General features: G+C 62.3%; 3 protein-coding genes across 8 annotated transcripts in view; 1 reads left to right on the top strand and 2 right to left on the bottom strand.

The window, feature by feature from the left end:
* Positions 1-3,609, top strand: part of SH3GL1 (SH3 domain containing GRB2 like 1, endophilin A2) — a 32,921-nt gene extending 29,312 nt beyond the window's left edge. For 4 of the 6 annotated variants that reach the window (XM_030466396.1, XM_030466394.1, XM_030466393.1 and 1 more), the window contains one exon: positions 1,589-3,609. In XM_030466396.1, coding sequence (XP_030322256.1) covers positions 1,589-1,785 — 197 coding nt within the window. In that variant the 3' untranslated portion in view covers positions 1,786-3,609. Of the gene's footprint in view, positions 1-543; positions 1,068-1,588 lie in introns of those variants that run through there. The other 2 variants (XM_030466395.1, XM_030466391.1) reach the window with 1 other exon arrangement.
* Positions 3,610-3,657: 48 nt separating this feature from the next.
* MPND (MPN domain containing) lies at positions 3,658-8,330 on the bottom strand. Its single transcript, XM_030466657.1, has 13 exons — positions 8,045-8,330; positions 7,325-7,542; positions 6,628-6,858; positions 6,381-6,543; positions 6,223-6,307; positions 6,051-6,147; positions 5,859-5,931; positions 5,689-5,765; positions 5,441-5,609; positions 5,289-5,359; positions 5,108-5,197; positions 4,273-4,365; positions 3,658-4,181 (listed from the first exon to the last, which is right to left on the bottom strand). Exons 1-13 carry the CDS (start codon positions 8,328-8,330, stop codon positions 4,095-4,097), a joined length of 1,740 nt encoding a protein of 579 aa, XP_030322517.1. The 3' UTR covers positions 3,658-4,094.
* Positions 8,331-10,941: 2,611 nt separating this feature from the next.
* FSD1 (fibronectin type III and SPRY domain containing 1) lies at positions 10,942-17,011 on the bottom strand. Its single transcript, XM_030466425.1, has 13 exons — positions 16,937-17,011; positions 16,187-16,282; positions 15,966-16,097; positions 15,786-15,887; positions 14,911-14,933; positions 14,197-14,318; positions 13,121-13,330; positions 12,880-12,978; positions 12,563-12,722; positions 12,381-12,460; positions 11,804-12,055; positions 11,444-11,532; positions 10,942-11,329 (listed from the first exon to the last, which is right to left on the bottom strand). Exons 1-13 carry the CDS (start codon positions 16,946-16,948, stop codon positions 11,219-11,221), a joined length of 1,488 nt encoding a protein of 495 aa, XP_030322285.1. The 5' UTR covers positions 16,949-17,011; the 3' UTR covers positions 10,942-11,218.
* Between the last annotated feature and the right edge of the window lie 1,199 nt (positions 17,012-18,210).

Here is an 18,210-nt window from a genome sequence, read left to right as displayed (position 1 = left end):
CCTTTGCTCACCTGGAGGAGTCGTAGCACCCATCTGGGACATCCTGCATGAAGCTGTGGGGAGCAGATGCTTTTCCATGAGGCATCTTGAGGTTCTCAGCACCCAGCTGGGATCTCTTCTTCTCCTGCTTATGCTGTATGTCCCCCAAACCCCACTGCTGGGGGCTGGAGGAGGCAGGCAGAACCTCAAGTGGGTCTGCAGGGACCAAGATTCTTTGGGAACCCCAGAGGGGTCCTGTTGGGGTCCTGAGGCCAGGACCCAGAGCCATCACAGTGGGGTAATCTGCTGGTGAGGGGGCAGGAGGGCTTGAAGAGCTTGGTGCAGGAGAAGTGCTGTGGTGGTGGAACCAGACTGGTGTTTCAGGGAGTTCTCTCAAACCCAGGAACCTGCTTGGCTGCTGCTTGTGGTGTCTTCTGAGGTCTCTCCTTTTTTTGCTGGGGAAATCCCAGCAGACCAGAGGTGCTGTCTGCCCTTCATGTCCTTCTTGCCTTGGTACGGAGAGGCAGAGGGAGGAAATGGGGGCCTCTGGGGTGTTTATTTCAGTGGCATCCCTACAACTCAGCACCTTCCCATCTCAAAATATTGGTGCAAAGAGCTTCCCTGCCACAGGAACATCCCCTCTGCAGGCCAGAGGTCTGAGGTGTGGGAAAGAGACATTGTTTTGCTCCCCATTCTTGGAGGGGGGGGGAAAGGCTTTCATGCATCACCAAGCTGCTAATGGACTTACACCCCTCTGGCCAGGGGTTCAGTCACAGTCCTCTCCCTCCCAGCACCCTCAGAATTCGGGTGACCTCTCAGAAGGGGCCCTTAGTGTCCTCCTCCATGGTGCTCCCATGTCCAGCCTCATCCTCCACAAACTGCACGTCAGCTTCTCTCAGCTCTGGAGGAATAATTTGGCTTTTCCCCACTTGGTTTCCAGTGTGGTGAATGCATTTCTGTTGGAGTTTATAGCTTGGGGAAGGGGTTGGCCATGCTGGGACAGGCAGCATGGGGATGCTGGAGGTGGGAGTCTGCTTTGGGAGAAGGTTGTGGAGGAGCAAGAGGAAGCATGAGCTAAAAGCCAGTGAGTTTAAATCATAGACTTACAGAGTGATTTGGGTGGGAAGGGACCTTAAATCTCATCCATTCCCACCCCTGCCATGTTCAGGGACACCTCCCACCAGCCCAGGGTGCTCCAAGCCCCATCCAACCTGGGGCCTTCAACACTGGCAGGGATGGGGCAGCCACAGCTTCTCTGGGCAACCTGGGACAGGGGCTCAGCACCCTCACACCCAAGAATTAAAGAATTTCTTCCTAATGTCCAACCCAAATCTCCCTTCTTTCAGTTCAAAGCTGTCACCCTTCATCCCATCCCTCCAGGCCCTTCTCAAAAAGCCCTTATGAAACCAAGTTAAAGCTTTACCAAGGTGGGGACAAAACCCAGGGCCAGCTCCTCCCACACAGGGTGTGGAAACACCCCCTGTCCAACCCCAGTTGTGGCAGAGCCATCGATTCCCCCTGTATCCAGCTCCAGCATCCACCAGGAGCAGGAACCCCAGAGGTGTTCAGGAGGCTCCAGCTCACCTCTTGCCCCATCCTCTCCCTGCAGCCCCCCTGGACCAGCCCTGCTGCAAGGCTCTCTACGACTTTGAACCCGAAAATGATGGTGAGCTGGGCTTCAAGGAAGGCAACATCATCACCCTGACCAACCAGATCGACGAGAACTGGTACGAGGGGATGATCAATGGCCAGTCAGGCTTCTTCCCCCTCAACTACGTGGAAGTTCTGGTTCCGCTACCTCAGTGAAACGCTCTCCCCCCTCTCCCCTCCCATCTCCCCCTCCACCACCACCACCCAGGGCTCAGCCTCCATTCCACCTCCACCCCCAGGCTGGCCCTCTCCAGGGGGGGGACTGTATCCTCTGTGTCACCTCGGGGCCAGGTTGCCACCAAGGGAACAAGCTGGCAGCAACACCCCGCTCCCCACAACCCCCACCCCCTTTTATCCCAACACCCCCTCCTGTGGATTTGGTTATTTGATTTTGATTTGGGGGTTGGTTTGGTTTTTTTTTTAGGTTCTTTTTTTTTCTTTTTTTTTTTTTTTTTGTCCTTCTTGGTGCTTGAACTTCGGTACTTGTCGCAAGCCTCTGCTGCCCTCTCCTTTTTTTTTTTTGTCTTTTCCTTTGGGTCAAGCATCCGGATGAGCCAGGTGGTGGGAGAACCAGGATGTGCAGGGAGGGTACAGGAGCCCCCAGCCCCACCAAGGGGCAAACCCTTTGCGTCCTTACCCCACCAAACACTGCCCCACTCCCCAACACCCCTGCAGGACCCCCCCATTCTCCCTGTTCCTGGGGTGGGGGGGATATAAGGAGGGGCGGGAGGACATAAGGTGGCACAACAACACTACAACACCCACCAAACACTACACCAGGGCTGAGCCCTGCCTGGGGGTCCTGAGCCCTGCCTGGGGGTCCTGAGCCCTGCCGGGGGTCCTGAGCCCTGCTGGGGGGGCTCTGCCACCCTGAGGGACAGAGCAGAGCTGTCCCCTGCCTGCTGCCAGCCCCCTGCCCCCCTCCCTGACTTGATTTTCAGTATTTTCAGCCAGGTTGCTTCCTTGGGTTTTTCCAACTTCTCCAGCGGTCACAGAGCTGAGGGATGATTTGAGGGGGGGGTTGAGTGGAGGTGGGGGGCAGAGCAAGTGGTGTCTCCTCTTCCTGGGGAAATTCTGGGCACCACCAGCCCGGGGTTCAGCTGATCCTCACCTGCCTTCTCCAGGCTCTGCCCCTCTACCCCCTGCTTTGGGGAGGGGGAAGGAAGGCAGCAAACAGCTCTGCCTCTGACCCTCCCCAGCCTTCTCTGTCTCAGGAGTTGGGGGGGGGGGATGGTTGTGGGCAGGATGGGAGGGCCAGTGGTGGGTGGCAGTTCCTACCCCAGCTCTTCCACTCATCCCCTTGAGTTTCTTTGCTCAAAAGTGGTCTTTCCCCCCCCCCCCCAAATTCCTCCCCCTTGGCTACAGCACCTCTGCAGCCAAGTGCTCTGTCCCCATCCCTGCTGCTCCACCTCCTGTTACACTCACACGGCCCCATTTAAGGATTTTTGTTGGGTTTTTTAGCCCGTGCATGTCCATGTCTGTCCCATCCTCCCAGCGGGCTGGGACCCCCAGCTTGGGGCAGCCCAAGGGACCCTTAGCCTCAGGACCCTCACTCCTACACCTTTCCTGGTGGGGATCAGGGTCAGGCTCCCGCTCAGGTGGATGGCAATGAGTTTTTGTCAGCTAGGAGAACTTGTTTTTAATTTTTTGTTTTTAATTTTTTTTTTTTTTTTTGGTTTTGTAATGGTTTCTCCTGGGTTCCAGGGGACAAACAACCAAAAAAGATGACCCACAAATCTCAACTTGTATCTCTGAGCAAAAAGTATTAAATGTTTTCTTCTTTCTAACTCCTCTGTCCCCTCTCTGAGCACATGTGGGGGCTCCATGGGGGAGGGACAGAGGAGCAGCCCCAAATCAATATCCCTCTGGTTTAGTCCCTAAAGCCAGGCAGATGGATGGTGGCCACCACCAACCACAAGGCCACCAGCACCATTCCTAACCATAGCACTGGCAAAATGTCCCCAAGCTGGTGAAGACACATGCTGGCAAGATGTCCCTAAGCAGCAGACCCACACACCAGCCACCTCTCAGGATTTGCTCTTTAATCAACTACCACGTCCACAAACAACTGACAGCCAAGACCACCAATCACCACCACCACCCTCCCATCTGTGCTGCCCCAGGGCTGAGCAGGACCTGGGGGGTCCCAGGACCCCTGGGAGGAACTCCCTGGAGCAGCAGGTGATGTGGTGACCCCACAGGGCAGGACCTGGGGGGGTCCCAGGACCTCTAGGAGGAGCTCCCTGGAGCAGCAGGTGATGTGGTGACCCCACAGGGCAGGACCTGGGGGGTCCCAGGACCCCTGGGAGGAGCTCCCTGGAGCACTGGGCGATGCAGTGACCTCTGCAGTGCTGCCCCCACCCTGGGTCTGGATGAGCCCCTCGGGTTGGGGGTGGGATCTGCAGAGCTGAGCCCTGTCTGTTGGGAAGGCACCTGGTCCAAATTGAGGGGGGGGTCTTGGCCCCTCAGCTGCTGAGTATGAGGAGGCTGTAGATCTGCTCCAGGATGTGGGTGAAGCTCTGGTCTTTGGGGGTGCGGGAGTCCAGGGAACCCTGAGGGGGGGGAGGTGGCCGTGTTCATTTAGCCCCCCCCAACCAGGAGCCCACATCCCAGCCAGCCCAGGGCAGGAAGCCCCCTCCTCACCTTCAGCTTGTCCAGGTAGGTCTGATCCTGACTCCACAGCTCCTGAAACTTCACCAGGTCCGGGGCTCCCTTGTAAAACTCCACCAGCAGTGTCTGGGGTGGGAGGAGAGAGGGGGCTGCAGGCACGGGGGCTACCCCCCTCCTCAGTCCTTGTGGCACCAAGACCATGGTGGGGATGGAGAGGAGATGGTCACTGACACCAGGACTGATCATAAAATCATAGAATGTCAGGTGGGAAGGGGCCTCAAGGATCATTTTGGTCCAACCCAACCAAGTGTAGACACTGCAGAAATAAAGCTGTGTTTTCCTGCAATAAGTTTATACCCATGTACCATGATGAAGAGCAAACTGTGAAACACCTGGAGATAACTGTCACTTTTGAGTGTTGTAAAATTCAGAAAACAAAAGCAAAAATAGATTGCAGTTCCTTACAAATCAGGAAAAAAAAAATTAAACATTTTATCCCCTGATTCAACAAGAATTTGGCAGTAGCCTTGCAATGTCTTGTGCAAGAAAGAAACTAAAATATCATGGTTCTAAAACTCTCTCTCTACAAAAGTATTTAATCAAGTTGCCCAGGGAAGCTGTGGATGCCCCAGCACATGGGAGGAGTCCCTGCTGGTGCAGAAGGGTTGGAACAAGATGATCTTTAAGGTCCCTTCCAACCCCAAACATTCTGGGATTCTATGACATGATATTATTGTTCATGTCAGATGAGCCTCGAGCTGAGATTTAACACCTGATGGCAGGATAGGAATGATTGGGTCTGGGATTGGGTCAGGGCTTGTCCTTGATGAGGTGGGGGTTTTTTTTGGGGCCCCCACCCCATGCTCACCATCTCCTGCAGGACATCATTGGTGAGGAACCCATCCTGGATGTAGGCCACCTCCACCTCCATGGGGATGCCGTAGTCATTGGGCCGTTGCTGTAGGATTTAGGGGGGTAGGGGGTCACCCCACAGCACCGGGACCACCCCGACCCCAAATTCCCCCCCCCCAGGAATGGTGTCTACCTACCTCTGGTGGTGGCATCACCCAGAAGGGGGCAATTTTGGACTCAATGCCAGGGTTGCCATGATAGTAGGGTCCTGGGGATTGAATGATGGGGCTGCTACAGGGGGATGACAGCATCTCCAACCCCCCCAGGCTGATGGGGAGGGGTCTCTCACCACAGATAAGGCCCAGGCAGGGCTGGAAGCCGTTGCCACTCCCCTGCAGCTTGAGCTGATAATCCATCTGCGTGTCGATGTCATGCAGGGAGGGCAGCGCGGGGCCGAATGGGTGGCTGTGGTACCAGCCCACTAGTGACAGCCCCCGCAGGAACAGGCTCTGGCAGATCTGAGATGGCCAAACCCCGTGGGTCTGGGTCCCTCAGGACCACCCCTCCCAACCTGTCCCCACCCCAGGGATCCTTCACCTCCTCCTCCACCACGCCAGCGGTCTCAGCATCACCCAGGCGGGTCCGGCAGGGGAAGGCTCGGAGCACGGTCAGCACTGTTGGGGGGGGGGACAGACAGGGGAGTGGGTGGGTGGGCTTGTCAGGGGCTGGGGGGGCGAGGGAGGGGGGTCACCCACCCCGCTACCTACACTGTGTGCTGGTGTCCCACCGCCCCCCCAGATAGCCCACCACTTCACTGCGTGTCAGGTGGCTGTGGAAATCCTAAAGGAAAAAGGTGAAAAAGCAAGAGTTTGGCCCCAAAACGATGCCAAAGACACCATCAGGTGTCCCCAACGCCGTCAGAGATGTCCCAACCTGTACCCAGCGGGGAGGGGACGCACCAAGAGCAGGAGGACGTTGCTGGAAATGGCCACGTTGAAGGGCTGGAACTTGTTGATGGCAGCAAAGGACATCACCTCCACCAGGGTCTGGGGGTTCCTGGAAGAGCCCAAACCTGCCAACCCCACCCCAAGCACCCATGGCAGCACCCATGGGGTCCGTGCCCCCCCCTACCTGGCCAAGTCGCGGGTGCCCAGGGTGCAGTAGCGGACGGGGACCCGGGGTTTGCTCTCCGGCCTTTTCCCTGGGGGGCCATGATCTGCAACCCAAACCCCCCCTCAGCAACATTGCCAGGCTGCCCAGGATCCCCCGGGACCCCCATCCCACCTTACCCATTCCTGCAAGCTCCCCCAGGCTCTTGCACTGCTGCTTCTTGCTCTTCTCCTCTGGTTTTTTGGTAGCCACGGGCTCCGGGATGGTTACCCGACCCTCCTTTGTCATCTCCTCCTCTTCCTCCTCAGCCATCTCCTCCTCCTCGCCTTCACTGGGCAGGCTCTGGGGGCAGCACAGGACTGGCACCCACCCTACCACCCACCCTGAGGGGCACCCAAGAGTGTCAGGGTGAGGGTCCCAGCCCACCTCCTCGGCAGGCGGTGTGTTGGGCTGGTGCTGGCGCAGCCAGGCAGCTTTGTACTGGTCCAGTTTCTGGCCCTTGTATCGGACTGAGGCCCAACCACACCCCGACTTCTTGGCAGGGTTCACCAGGCGCTTGCAGTGAGTGGCCCAGGCACTGGGTGAGTTGAAGACTTGTCCTGTCTCCTGCCAGGTGATGGTCCCGTCCGCACCCAGGTCCCCCACGAACTTCTTGCCCTGGGTGGGATGAGGTGAGGCACCCAGAATCACAGATTCAGAGTGGTTTGGGTGGGAAGGGAGCTTAAAGCTCACCCAGTCCCAACCCCTGCCATGTTCAGGGACACCTCCCACCAGCCCAGGCTGCTCCAAGCCCCATCCAACCTGAGGCCTTCAACACTGCCAGGGATGGGGCAGCCACAGCTTCTCTGGGCAGCCTGGGCCAGGGGCTCAGCACCCTCACACCAAAGAATTTCTTCCTAATGTCCAACCTAAATCTTCTTCCAGTTCAAAGCCACCACCCCTCATCCCATCCCTTCAGGTCCTTGTCCAAAGTTCCTCTCCAGCTTTTCTGGAGCACTTTCAGACACTGGAAGGTGCTCTAAGCTCTCCCCGCAGCCTTCTCCAGGCTGAATAACCCCAATCTAGAGAACAGGCGACCTCAGAGTACCAGCCCCCTGTCTCCATCCCACATCCCCGGGCTCACCAGGTAGTAGATGGAGAGGACACCACAGGCTGGCTCCAGGAGCCCATCACGCAGCAGGACACGCAGGGTGATGCCTCGGCGGGTGAGCACGGCCCCTCGGCTGCCCCCCACCGCCTTCCCCCCACTCCCCACCTCCGCTTCGGCCTCCTCCAGCACTGGCTCCAGCTCCTCCTCGTCCTCCTCCAGCTCGTCCCCACCCGGGGAGGCAGCCACCAGCCCTGTGGAATGGGACACAGGGGCACAGCACCCATGGGTGTCCCCTGCACAGCACCCTGGGGTGTCCTCCCTCACGTCCACCCACAGATGGGAGCGCTGGGAGAGGGGTGCACGGGGACATGGGGACACTGTGATGGGTACAGGGATGGGAGAACAGGGGGGGGACACTGATGGGGGCTAGGGAGAGGTGTGAGGACACGGGGAGATGACAACAGGACAAGGGGACATGTTGGGGGTCACAGGGTCATGGGGCCAAGGCTGTGCTGAAACCCAGAGGGACCCAGGAGCGTGAGAGCCCCGTGGGGGAGGGACCCCACCCCCTGTCTGGTCCTGTCCCCACCCCTGACCCACGGGTGTCTCTGTCCATGTCCCATGAGTGTCATGCCATGTCCCCACTACTGACCCACGGATGTCCTTGGCCCACGGGTGCCCTTGCCTGTGCCCCACCCTTATCCCACCAGTGTTCCCATCCCTGCACCACGGGTGTCCTTGTCGGTGTCCCACCCCTTTCCCACGAGTGCGCCGGGATGTCCCGCGTTGCGGACACGCAGGGCGGGTCCCGCGGGTGGGTGGGTTCACGCAGGTGCGTGTTAGCGCTCACGAGCACGCGCGGATTCACACGCACGTGCACGAGGGGCGTGTGCGCGGGCACGCGCAGGTGCGCGGTGCGGGTGCGCGTCCCGAGCGTGTGCGTGCGCGCAAGGGGGCAGCGGGGGGAGTTGTGCGGGGCGATGGGGGGGTGTGGGTGCCCGGTGCCGGTGCCGGTGCCGGTCCCGGCGGTACCTGCCATCCGCGCGCCGCTCCCGCCGCTCCCGGTGCGCGCGGCGGCGGCGCCACGTGACAGGACGGCCCCGCGCGCCCCGCCCCAGCCGGTGCGATGGAGGGGGGGGGGTTGGGGGAGTGGACACCGGTACCGGCTCGGTGGGACACGGACAAACCGGAACCCGATGGTGGGAGAGCGGCAGCCCAGCACCTGCCGCACCGGGCAGGGGGGGACACGGGGACGGAGCGCACCGGGACGCTGCGCACATCCCTCGCACCGGGCCCTCACCGGGGCTCTGCTTCCCCCCCCCCTCCCCGCTGCCCTTCGCCCCGGGGCGGGGCTTCCCGGTGTCCGCAGCACGGCCCGGCCCGGCCCGGCCCGGCCCGGCGGCACCTGCGGCTTCGGCGGCGGCGGGGGAGGAAGGGAGGGACATGGCCCGGCCGGTGTCATCGCCCCGGCGGGGGTGACCCCGGTCCCAGCTACGGGAGCTTCGTGGAGAAGCGGGGGCCACGGGACCAGGTGGGCCCGCACCCCTGGGACCGATCCCCCTGCACCCGGAATCGAGTTCCGGAAAACCCTGGTCCCGGGAGCGATCTCCCCCCGATCTATTCCCGGCACCTCGGGGTCGACCCCCTGTATGTTGTGTCCTTGTCCCGGAACCGACTCCCGGCACCCCTGGACCGACCCCTGATGTCCCCTAGATCCCGGGACCGATACCCGGGATCCGCCCCCGACATCCTCCGGAACCGATCCCTTGAGATCCCCTGGGTCCCGAGCACGCTGGGATTGATCCCCAGCACCCCGGGACCGAGCCCCAGCACCCCCAGCACTGCCCCACCGGAACCGGACTGGACTCGTTATGCCAGAGCCCGATGATGGAGCTGAGCCCCATCCCGACCCCCGGGACTACCGGAGGGTCTGGGCCGGGCTGCGGGGGCTCACACTGACCTTATACCGGGGGGCCCGGGAATGCGAGGTATGAGGGGGGGGCACTGGGCGGGACCCTCGAGACTGGGACCCCCGGGTCCTGGCCGGGACCCTGAGCCACCACCAGGATGGGACCCCCCCAAGAGATGGGGAATCTCCCCCTCTCAAGACAAGTATTCCTGGGACCCCAAGTATTCCAAGGCCCCAGGACTGGGACCCCCAAAGGACTGAGACCCCTTAGGGTCTGGGAGCCTCAAAAGATCTGGAATTTTCAAGGTCAGGATCTCTGGGAACTGGGACCCAAAAGACTGGGGAATGGGTATCCCAAGGGGGTGGGACACAAGGGGCTGGGACCCCAAAATGAGAGGGAGCTCCCCCAAAGCACTGAGACACAAAAGACCTGGGACCCCCTAAAGGGATGGGACCACGGGGCTGGGGCTGCCCCTCCAGTGCCCAGGAGTGGTGGGAAGGGGCTGGGGGACCCTGGGGTGGGGAAGCAATGGGAGGGGGTGTCCCCAAGTGACCCCATGTGTGTGTTATGTCCCCCAGTATCACTGCTGAGGTGGTGCAGTACTTCATGGGGAGCACCGGGATACTGGGGGGGGCCTTCGAGTGGAGGTTTTGGGGTGATAGAGGGACTCTTAGCAGGGCCAGGGGGGTCTAGCAGGATGGTATTGGGTGCTGGGGGGTTGGAGGGAATCTGGGGGGTGGTATAGGGGAGAGGGGACAGAGCTGCTTGGGGTAGGAGCCTGGGGGGTGATGGGTTGGGGTATCCATGACCCCTCCCCCTCCTCCTGCTCTGCTCCAGAGTTTGTGGAGAGGGATGATGAGAATGGGGAGGAAACCCAGGGGGGATGCAAGCCCCCCCCTGCCACCCCTCAGCCCTTCCCCCATGTGCTGGGGGCACCAGAGCGGCCCCCCAGCCCCCATCACCCTGTGCTGCAGCCCCTGGGGGGGTCTGGAAAACCCCCCTCGTTTGGGGGCATCCCGAAGAAGGAGCAGCTCTACCTGAATGAGGAGGGTGGTTGGGTTGGGAGAAACTGAGGCAGGGAGGAGGCTACCTCCCCCCTCCTTGACCCCCTCATGCTGACCCCTGCCCCTCTCCACAGTGGAACGAGACCCCCAGGGCCTGGTGCCCCCCCCCCCCCCCGTGCCCTGGTGCCACACCAGGGAGAGGGGGATGCCCTTTGTGGGGGGAAACATGGGGGTCCTGTCACCGACCTTTTGAAGGGGCAGCAAAGACCAGGGGGGGAGCAGGATGGACCCCCTGGGATTGGGGGGCGCATAGGAGGGGTGAGGGGACCCCCTCAGCTGCCTGGGTCCCCTGCCATGCTGTCACCTCCCCCCCCCCAATGTCCCAGGCATGTCCCAGGAGCTGGCCAAGAAGCTGCAGCTGTGCTGAGGACTGATGGGTGCCAGTGTGTGGGGAGGACACCCTGCTGCTCCCCCCTTTGTGCCAGGAACCAGCAGGGCCAGCGGTGACACCACTCCCACCCCCCCCCAGGGCAAAGCTGCCCCCAGCCCCCCCTGCCCCAGGCACCCCCAAGGGCTGGGGTGACCCATAAGAGGGGGGGGGGGATTGCAGCAATGGACCCCTCCCCAGATACTGGGGTGGGGGAACTGAATAAAGAGGTGGAAGAGGGGGCACCAGGACACCCCCCCCAAAAAAAAAGAAAAAAAAACAACAACAAACAGCAAACCCACCCTGTCCCATCCACACCTACATCCCAATTTATTCTCAGGCCAGAAGCAACTCTCACTGGTGGGGGGGGAACGTACCCACCCCAGGGGGGGCACAAAGTGTGTCGGGGGGGGCTGGGGTTGCAGCTAGTGGGACCATAGGTGCCAGTGCACCCTAATTTGGGAGCTGGGATGGCCCCACCAGAGCAGTGTATGGGTACAGGGGGGGTGGGGTTGTTTGGGGAGGGGGTTGAGGGTACATTCAGTGCTCTTGCCTTAGAGGGGGGCCCAGGGGGGGGGGCCCAGCTCTAGGGCAGGCTGGCATTGGAGCTGCTGGCTGTGCTGTTGCGTTTCTGGAGACATTTCACAGCACTGGGCACCTGCAAGCCCGAGGAGACGTGGAAGCTGCCACACCAGACCTATGGGCAGAGGAGGGCTGGGGGGTTGCTGGCATGCAGCTGGGGGGGGCTGGAGCTTACCACCACCACAGCCCCCCCAGGAGCCCCCCAGCCCTGATCCCCCCCTCCCCTTACTGTGAAGGCTGGGAGCACCGGCTGCGTGAACTTGGCCTTGAAGGTGTGGAGCAGCTGCTTGGTCCTGGCGTTATAGAAGGACAGGAAGCCTGTGGACAGGGAGGGGGGCACAGGCAGGGGTCACAGGCAGGCACAGAGCCTGCAGACACCCCCAGCAGAGTGTGCAGAGTTGTGGCAATGACTGTGGTTGACGTAATGGTGTCTGTGGTGATGGCAACAGCCACGGTTGGCAATGCCTACGGTGGTGGTAACGTCCACGGTGGATACATAGGTGCCCACGGTGGTGACAATGCCCACGGGGGACATATTGGTGGTGGCATAGCCCCAGCACTGCCCCACCCCCTCCAGTCCTGCACCCACCTTCATGGAAGTTGCAGTAGACACCGATGCAGTCGGGCACGGGCACATCCAGCACCTTGGCCTTGTTGGCGTGCTTGGCGCTGAAGCTGACCTGCAGCCAGTTGTTGAGGTGGAGGCACCAGGAGGCTGAGGTCTTGCCCAACTGATCGAATTTGCCCAGGCTGCGATATGCCACCCCCACACCAAAAGCTTTGCTGTCCCGGTCGTACCGCACCTCCCAGTAGTGGTCGTCACCATCGATCAGAGTGTCACCTGTGAGCACGGGGCATGGCCCTGCCTGGTCACACAGAGTGCCCTGTCCTGCTCCCAGCCCTGCCAAGTCCTTCTCCCTGTCCCACACCACCCCCTGCACCCTCAGAGCCACCCCTACCCCCTCCCTCACCCCTTGGTCCCCATCCATCCATCCATCCATCCATCCATCCATCCATCCATCCCCTCTGGGTGCCCTGTCTTGACCCCAGCCCCACCAGCTCACTCTGTGTGCCCACTGACACCTCTGCACCCTCAGGGCCACCTCATTCCCTCCCAGCCTCCCTGCTTCCCGCCAGCACCCACCGGGTGCCCCCCAAGTTCTCACCCAGGACCGTGTAGGACTCGGCAGTGAAGCGATCTCTGCCTCCACGCCCCGAGGGCATCCTCTTGGGTGACTGTACCACCCTAGGACAGAGGGACACCAGGTTGGGTACCTGGGGAGGGAGGGTCTCAACATCCCAGTGACAAGGAGAAGGATCGGGGGGTTGGGGGTGTGTGTGACATTACCTGGCAGGTGAGTTGGCAGGTGAGGCCGTCCTGCCCTTGCCATCCTTCTCCCGTGCCTTGACATCCTGCACCTTGCCCCCCGTGGCGTCCCACTCCACGCTCAGCTCCTCCACCCGCAGGTTCTGGTGGCACGTGCTGGCATCCAGCCGAAACATGAAGGCTGGGGACAGCCACCATCAGCATGTCCCCCTGCCTCCTCGCCTGGCACCCAGGGCTCGTTCACAGACTCCTGGCACGCTTGGAAACGGGCAACACAGGGTGACACGGTGGGGGGGTAAAGGGGATGATGGGTGCCCTACCACCCTGCTGGCACCCACCTCTCGTTTCCAAAGTGACCGGCTCGGAGAACTCGCCCGCCACCGCCTTGTTACACGCCCGCACCCGAAAATTCATGTACTTCATGTCAAACTTCAGCCCTGTGGGCACAGCGAGGTGACAAGGAAGGACGTAGAGGGGGTGGCACAAAGCCTGACATTGTCACCAAGCCCCCCAGGACAGCCCCAGCCCCCTGCCACCCACTCCCAGCCTGGTATTTTTGGGGGGTGGTGTTGCCCTCACCACAGAGGGTGTACTCAGTGGTCTTGATGCCCTCGACCACCATCCAGGGCTGGTCCTCCTTGGCACGGGGGGGGCCCTCGAAGTTGGTCTTGCGATACTCCAGGACGTAGTGGTCAATCTTGCTGTCCTCGTCGGGCATCCTCCAGGCCAGTGTCACACAGTTATCAGCCACCAGTGACTCCGTCAGGTCGATCTCGGGGGTGCTGGGCACTGCCCATGGGAGCAGCTGTGAGTGTGTCCCCCCCACTGCAAGCAGGGGTATCCCCCACATCCCCCAGAGACCCCCAGGGCACTCATAGCTCCCATGGGCTCAGCACCCCAGGGATACCGGGCATGGCACCCTGGGGATCCCATGTGTGGCACTCCAGGGACCCCACGTGTGACACTGCAGAGACCCTGGGCATGGCACCCACTGCACCCTTGGGTACAGCACCCTGAGGACCCCACATGTGACACCACAGAGACCCTGGGCATGGAACCCACTGCACCCTTGGGTACAGCACCCTGAGGACCCCACATGTGACACCACAGAGACCCTGGGCATGGAACCCACTGCACCCTTGGGTACAGCACCCTGAGGACCCCACATGTGACAACACAGCAATTCTGGAAATGGCACCCACTGCACCCTTGGTACAGCACCCCTGAGAACTCCACATGTGGCACCCAGGGACTCCATGTGTGGCACTTCAGGGACCCTGAGCATGGCATCCACTGCACCCCCGGGCACTGCTGTGTCTGAGGACCCTACAAGTGGCACCCCAAGGACCCCCGGTGTGGCACTTCAGGGACCCTGAACATGGCACCCAATGCACCCTTGGGCACGACACCCTGGGGACCCCATGTGCGACACCCTGGCAAACCCAAGCATGGCACCTCTTGCACCCCTGTGCATGACAACCCCCTCCCCCCCATCCCTGGCACCCTCTCACCTCTCCAGACAGTCACCCCAAGGCGCCCCAGGCCTGGCATCCCCCCAACCCCTCACCCCATCCCCCTGGCACAGCCCCCCCCAGTGCCCCCCAGCACCAGGCCATGCCCCATGCCCACCCTGTCCCTGCACCCACGGGTGATACCTGGCAGGAAGGTGAGGGCCTGGAGCATCCGGCGTTCCTGGGCAAAGTCCACCATCAGGTGGCTCATGTTGTCACTGACCTTGGCCTTCAGCGAGAGGCGGAAAGCGGGCGCCATCGTCACACTGCAGGGGGGACAAAGGGACCGGGGTCAGGGGGACCCAGAGCCAGGCACCCACCCAGCCCTGCCTGGCTGTGGGGCAGTGGAAAGGGGGGGGCAGAGACACCCCAGCACCCACAGGGCCACCTCGGCACCCATGGGACCACCTCAGTAGCCACAGGGCAACCTCAGCACCCATGGGGCCATCCCAGCACCCACGGGGCCATCCCAGCACCCAAGGGACCAACTCAGCACTCATTGAGGCAATCTCAGCAGCCACAGGGCCACCTCGGCACCCATGAGGCTACCTCAGCATGCATTGGGACCACCTCAGCAGCCACAGGGCCACCTCAGCACCCATGGGACCACCTCAGCACCCATGGGACCACCTCAGCAGCCACAGGGCCACCTCAGCACCCATGGGGTCATCCCAGCACCCACGGGACCATACCAGCACCCAAGGGACCAACTCAGCACTCATTGAGGCAATCTCAGCAGCCACAGGGCCACCTCAGGACCCACAGGGCCACCTCAGCCACGGGAGCACCCGCCAGGGAGCCCAGGCTGGCAGGGGTGGGGGAGGCAATGGGGGTGGGGAGGTGCTGGGGGGGCCGTACCTATCCTTGATCTGTTTGGCAGCCTTGTGAGCGCAGTGGAAAAAGAGGAGGAAAAACAAAGAGCAGATGAGGCAGCAGTGCCAGGAGCCAGCGTGCCCCAACCCCCACCCCACTGCCAGCCTGACACAGCCTCCCCGTGTCCCCAAAGCAGCACCCAGCAGCACAGTGTCCCCATGTCCCCAGAACAGCACTCAGCAGCACAGTGTCCCCATGTCCCCAAAGCAGTACCCTAGGGCCAAGTGTCCCCAAAGCAGCACCCAGCAGCCAGCATCCCTGTATCCCCATGTCCCCACTGCCATAACCCACAGCAGAGCACCCCTGCTGCCATACCCTGTGGCACGGTGTACCCACGTCCCCGCTGTGGCACCCCATGGCACAGCAGCCCTCTTCCCCCATTGCAGTACCCCCACGGCACAGTGTCCCCCTTGTGACACCCCATGACACAGTGTCCCCATGTCCCCACTGCAGTATCCCTGTGGCACAACAGCCCCGTGTCCCTATTGTGGCACCCCACATGGCACAGCACCCCACAGCATCCCCATAGCACAGCACCCCAATGGCACAGCACCCCATACCCCCAGCAGCACCCCCATGGCACAGGACCCCATACCCCCATCAGTATCCCCACAGCACAGCACCCCCATGCCACAGCACCCCCAGTCACAGCACCCCCATATCACAGCACCCCATACCCCACAGCACCATCCTGGCCATGCCCCTGGGAGCCCCAGGTATCAGGGTGACCCCAGCCAGCCCTGCCCAGCACAGACAGAGAGAAAAGTGCCCACAGAGGGGAGGGGGGCTGCAGCCCCAGGATGGTCCCTAAGTGGGGGGATCAGGGTGTCCCCAAGCTGGGGAGGGGGGGGGGGCTGTACCTGGGGGAAGTCATGGTGGTTGGCTGTCCCCAGGGCCTGGTTGGCAGTTTCCAGAAGCTCCTCTGAGCTCTCCAGGGCCTTGGCACAGGCTGCCAGCTGGGCCTGGAGTGGGAAGGGGATGCGGGTGGGTGAGAGGGTGGGGGGCTGGGAGGGTGGGGGGGGGGCTGTGGGGGGTCTGACCTGCAGCTCATAGGTGCGGCTGGCCCGGTCCTGCTTGATCTTCATCAGCATCTCCTCCTTCAGCTCATCCAGCAGAGCATAGAGCGACTGGAACTCACCTTCCAGGTCCTCCTGAGCCCGCGACGAGTTGGCCTGGTGGCAAGGGACAGGGGGATGTCACCCCCGGAGGGGACACCAGGGAGCCAGGAAGGGTCCCCAGGATCCGTGCCTCCCCCCGGTACCTCCACATTCTGCATCATCTGCTTGAGGGAGTAGATGAAGTTCTGGATCTCCTCATTCTTCACGGCCAGGGTGGTGATGATCTTCCGCAGAGCCTCCTGCCCGGGCCCCCCCGACCACAATCAGCACCTCCGGCTCCCCCCAAATCCCCCCATTCCCTCCGTACCCCCCCCAGCCCAGGCCCAGGCACTGCAGGCAGCACCGGGCAGTGCCAGCACCGGGCAGTGCCAGCGCCAGGCCCGGGGGATGACTTGGCAAGTGTCAGCAGAGAGGGCAGCAGGGGGACAGCCCTGCACCCCTGAACATCTCCTGCAGCCCCTTCTGCACCCCTCAGCCTCTCCTGCACCTCTGAGCCCCTCTCGCATGCCACCTGCACCCATAACCCTTCCTGCACCCCACTCTCTTGCACCCCGAAACCCCTCCTGCACCCTCCATCCTGCACCTCTCCTGGGTCCCTGCACCCCTCAACCCTGTCTGAACCCCTGCTGCATCCCTAAACCTCTCCTGAACCCTTCCTGAACCCCTCAGCCCCTCCTGAACCCCTCACCCCTTCCTGCACCCTTAACCTCCTCCTCTATCCCTCCCTCCTCCACCCCTCCTCCTCCCTCTCCATCCCTCCCGCACCCATCCCGCACCCTTCCATCCCTCCCGCATCCCCCCCTCCTTTGCCATCCCTAACCCTCCCATCCCTCTCCCTCTGTCCCCCTCTCCCTCCATCTCCCCCCCTCTCCCTCCATCCCCCCCTCATCCACCTGGTCGCCCATTCCGGGCCGGCCCCGCCGCTCGGCCCCGACGATACCAACAAAGGGGGAGCGGCGCCCCCCGCCCCCCCCCCCCCCCCCCCCCCCCCGGCGGGGCCCGATGGGAATCGTAGTCCGGCCATGGGGACCCCCGGGGGATGCTGGGAGATGTAGTTCTGGGGGTGGAGTATGGGGGAGCATGAGAGACAGACCCCCCCCCCCCCCCCAGGGCATCTCCCCCCCTGGTACCCTCCTGGGAAGGGGACAATGAGTCCCCCCCCAGTCCCCCCCCTGCCCGCAACCACCCCAGGCACCCAGGGGTTTGGGAGGGGGCACTGCCACCCTATGGGACCCCCATCCTCCCTGCCCGGGTCAGGACGTGTCCCCCTCGGGGCATCACCGGGGGCACATGCCCCTCCCTGTTGCCAGGCTGCTGTCACCGTGTCCCCTTGCCCCGACTGAGGTTTCAAGGTGGTGCCATCCCCTGTCCTTGCTCCAAATAGTGTCCCCCAACCTTGTCCCCATCCCTGTCCCTATCCCTCATCCCATTCCCCACCTTTGTCCCCATCTTTGTCTCTGTCCCTGTCCCCATCCTGGTCCCTGCCCCCCTTCCCCTGGTGGCAGGAAGCTGTGGCATCACAGCAGTGACAAGAGGCCTGGACACTGCTGGGACATTGTGCTTTGGGGATGAGGACATCTTGGGGACACAGATCCCTTGGGGACACAGATCCCCTGGGGACACAGACCCCGGGTTGGTGCTGGCATGTGGGAACTTGGGGTCCTCATCACCCTCCTGATGAGGAGGTGAGTGAGGGGACAGTGCTGGCTGGAGGGGACAGTGCTGCCTGGGGCACTCAGAGGTATGGGGTTGGATGGGAGGTTTGGGGGGGACACGGTGTATGTTGGGGGGGCACAGGGCTTTCCCCTGAGTGATGGTCAGGGCAGGGGACATCTGTCCTGAGAGGGGACTGGAGAGGGGCTTGGGAGTCAGAAGAAGGGACAGACCCGGGGCCAGGAGAGGGGGTGGGTGGGTGGACAGAGGTCAGAGAGAGATTTGTGACAGGGGACAGGAGGATGTGGGGACACCTGGGAGGGGCGCGGGGAAGGGACAGGATGGGGTCAGACAGCGTGTGAGGAGACAGGGGCATGTGTGGCCACAGCGGGGGGACATGGTGACAGCACACCTGATCGGTGTCCCCCCAGCCCCATGGGTGGCCCTGGGGACTGCAGGGGTGGCAGGTGACAGCTCCTTGGTCCCAGCAGCGGGGCCAGGACCAGGGCCAGGT

Source organism: Calypte anna, chromosome 28 (genome assembly GCF_003957555.1).
Source record: "Calypte anna isolate BGI_N300 chromosome 28, bCalAnn1_v1.p, whole genome shotgun sequence".
NCBI classification, from domain to species: domain Eukaryota; kingdom Metazoa; phylum Chordata; class Aves; order Apodiformes; family Trochilidae; genus Calypte; species Calypte anna.
The sequence above is the reverse complement of the archived record's forward strand: the minus strand, read 5'-3'. Positions and strand labels throughout refer to the sequence as shown.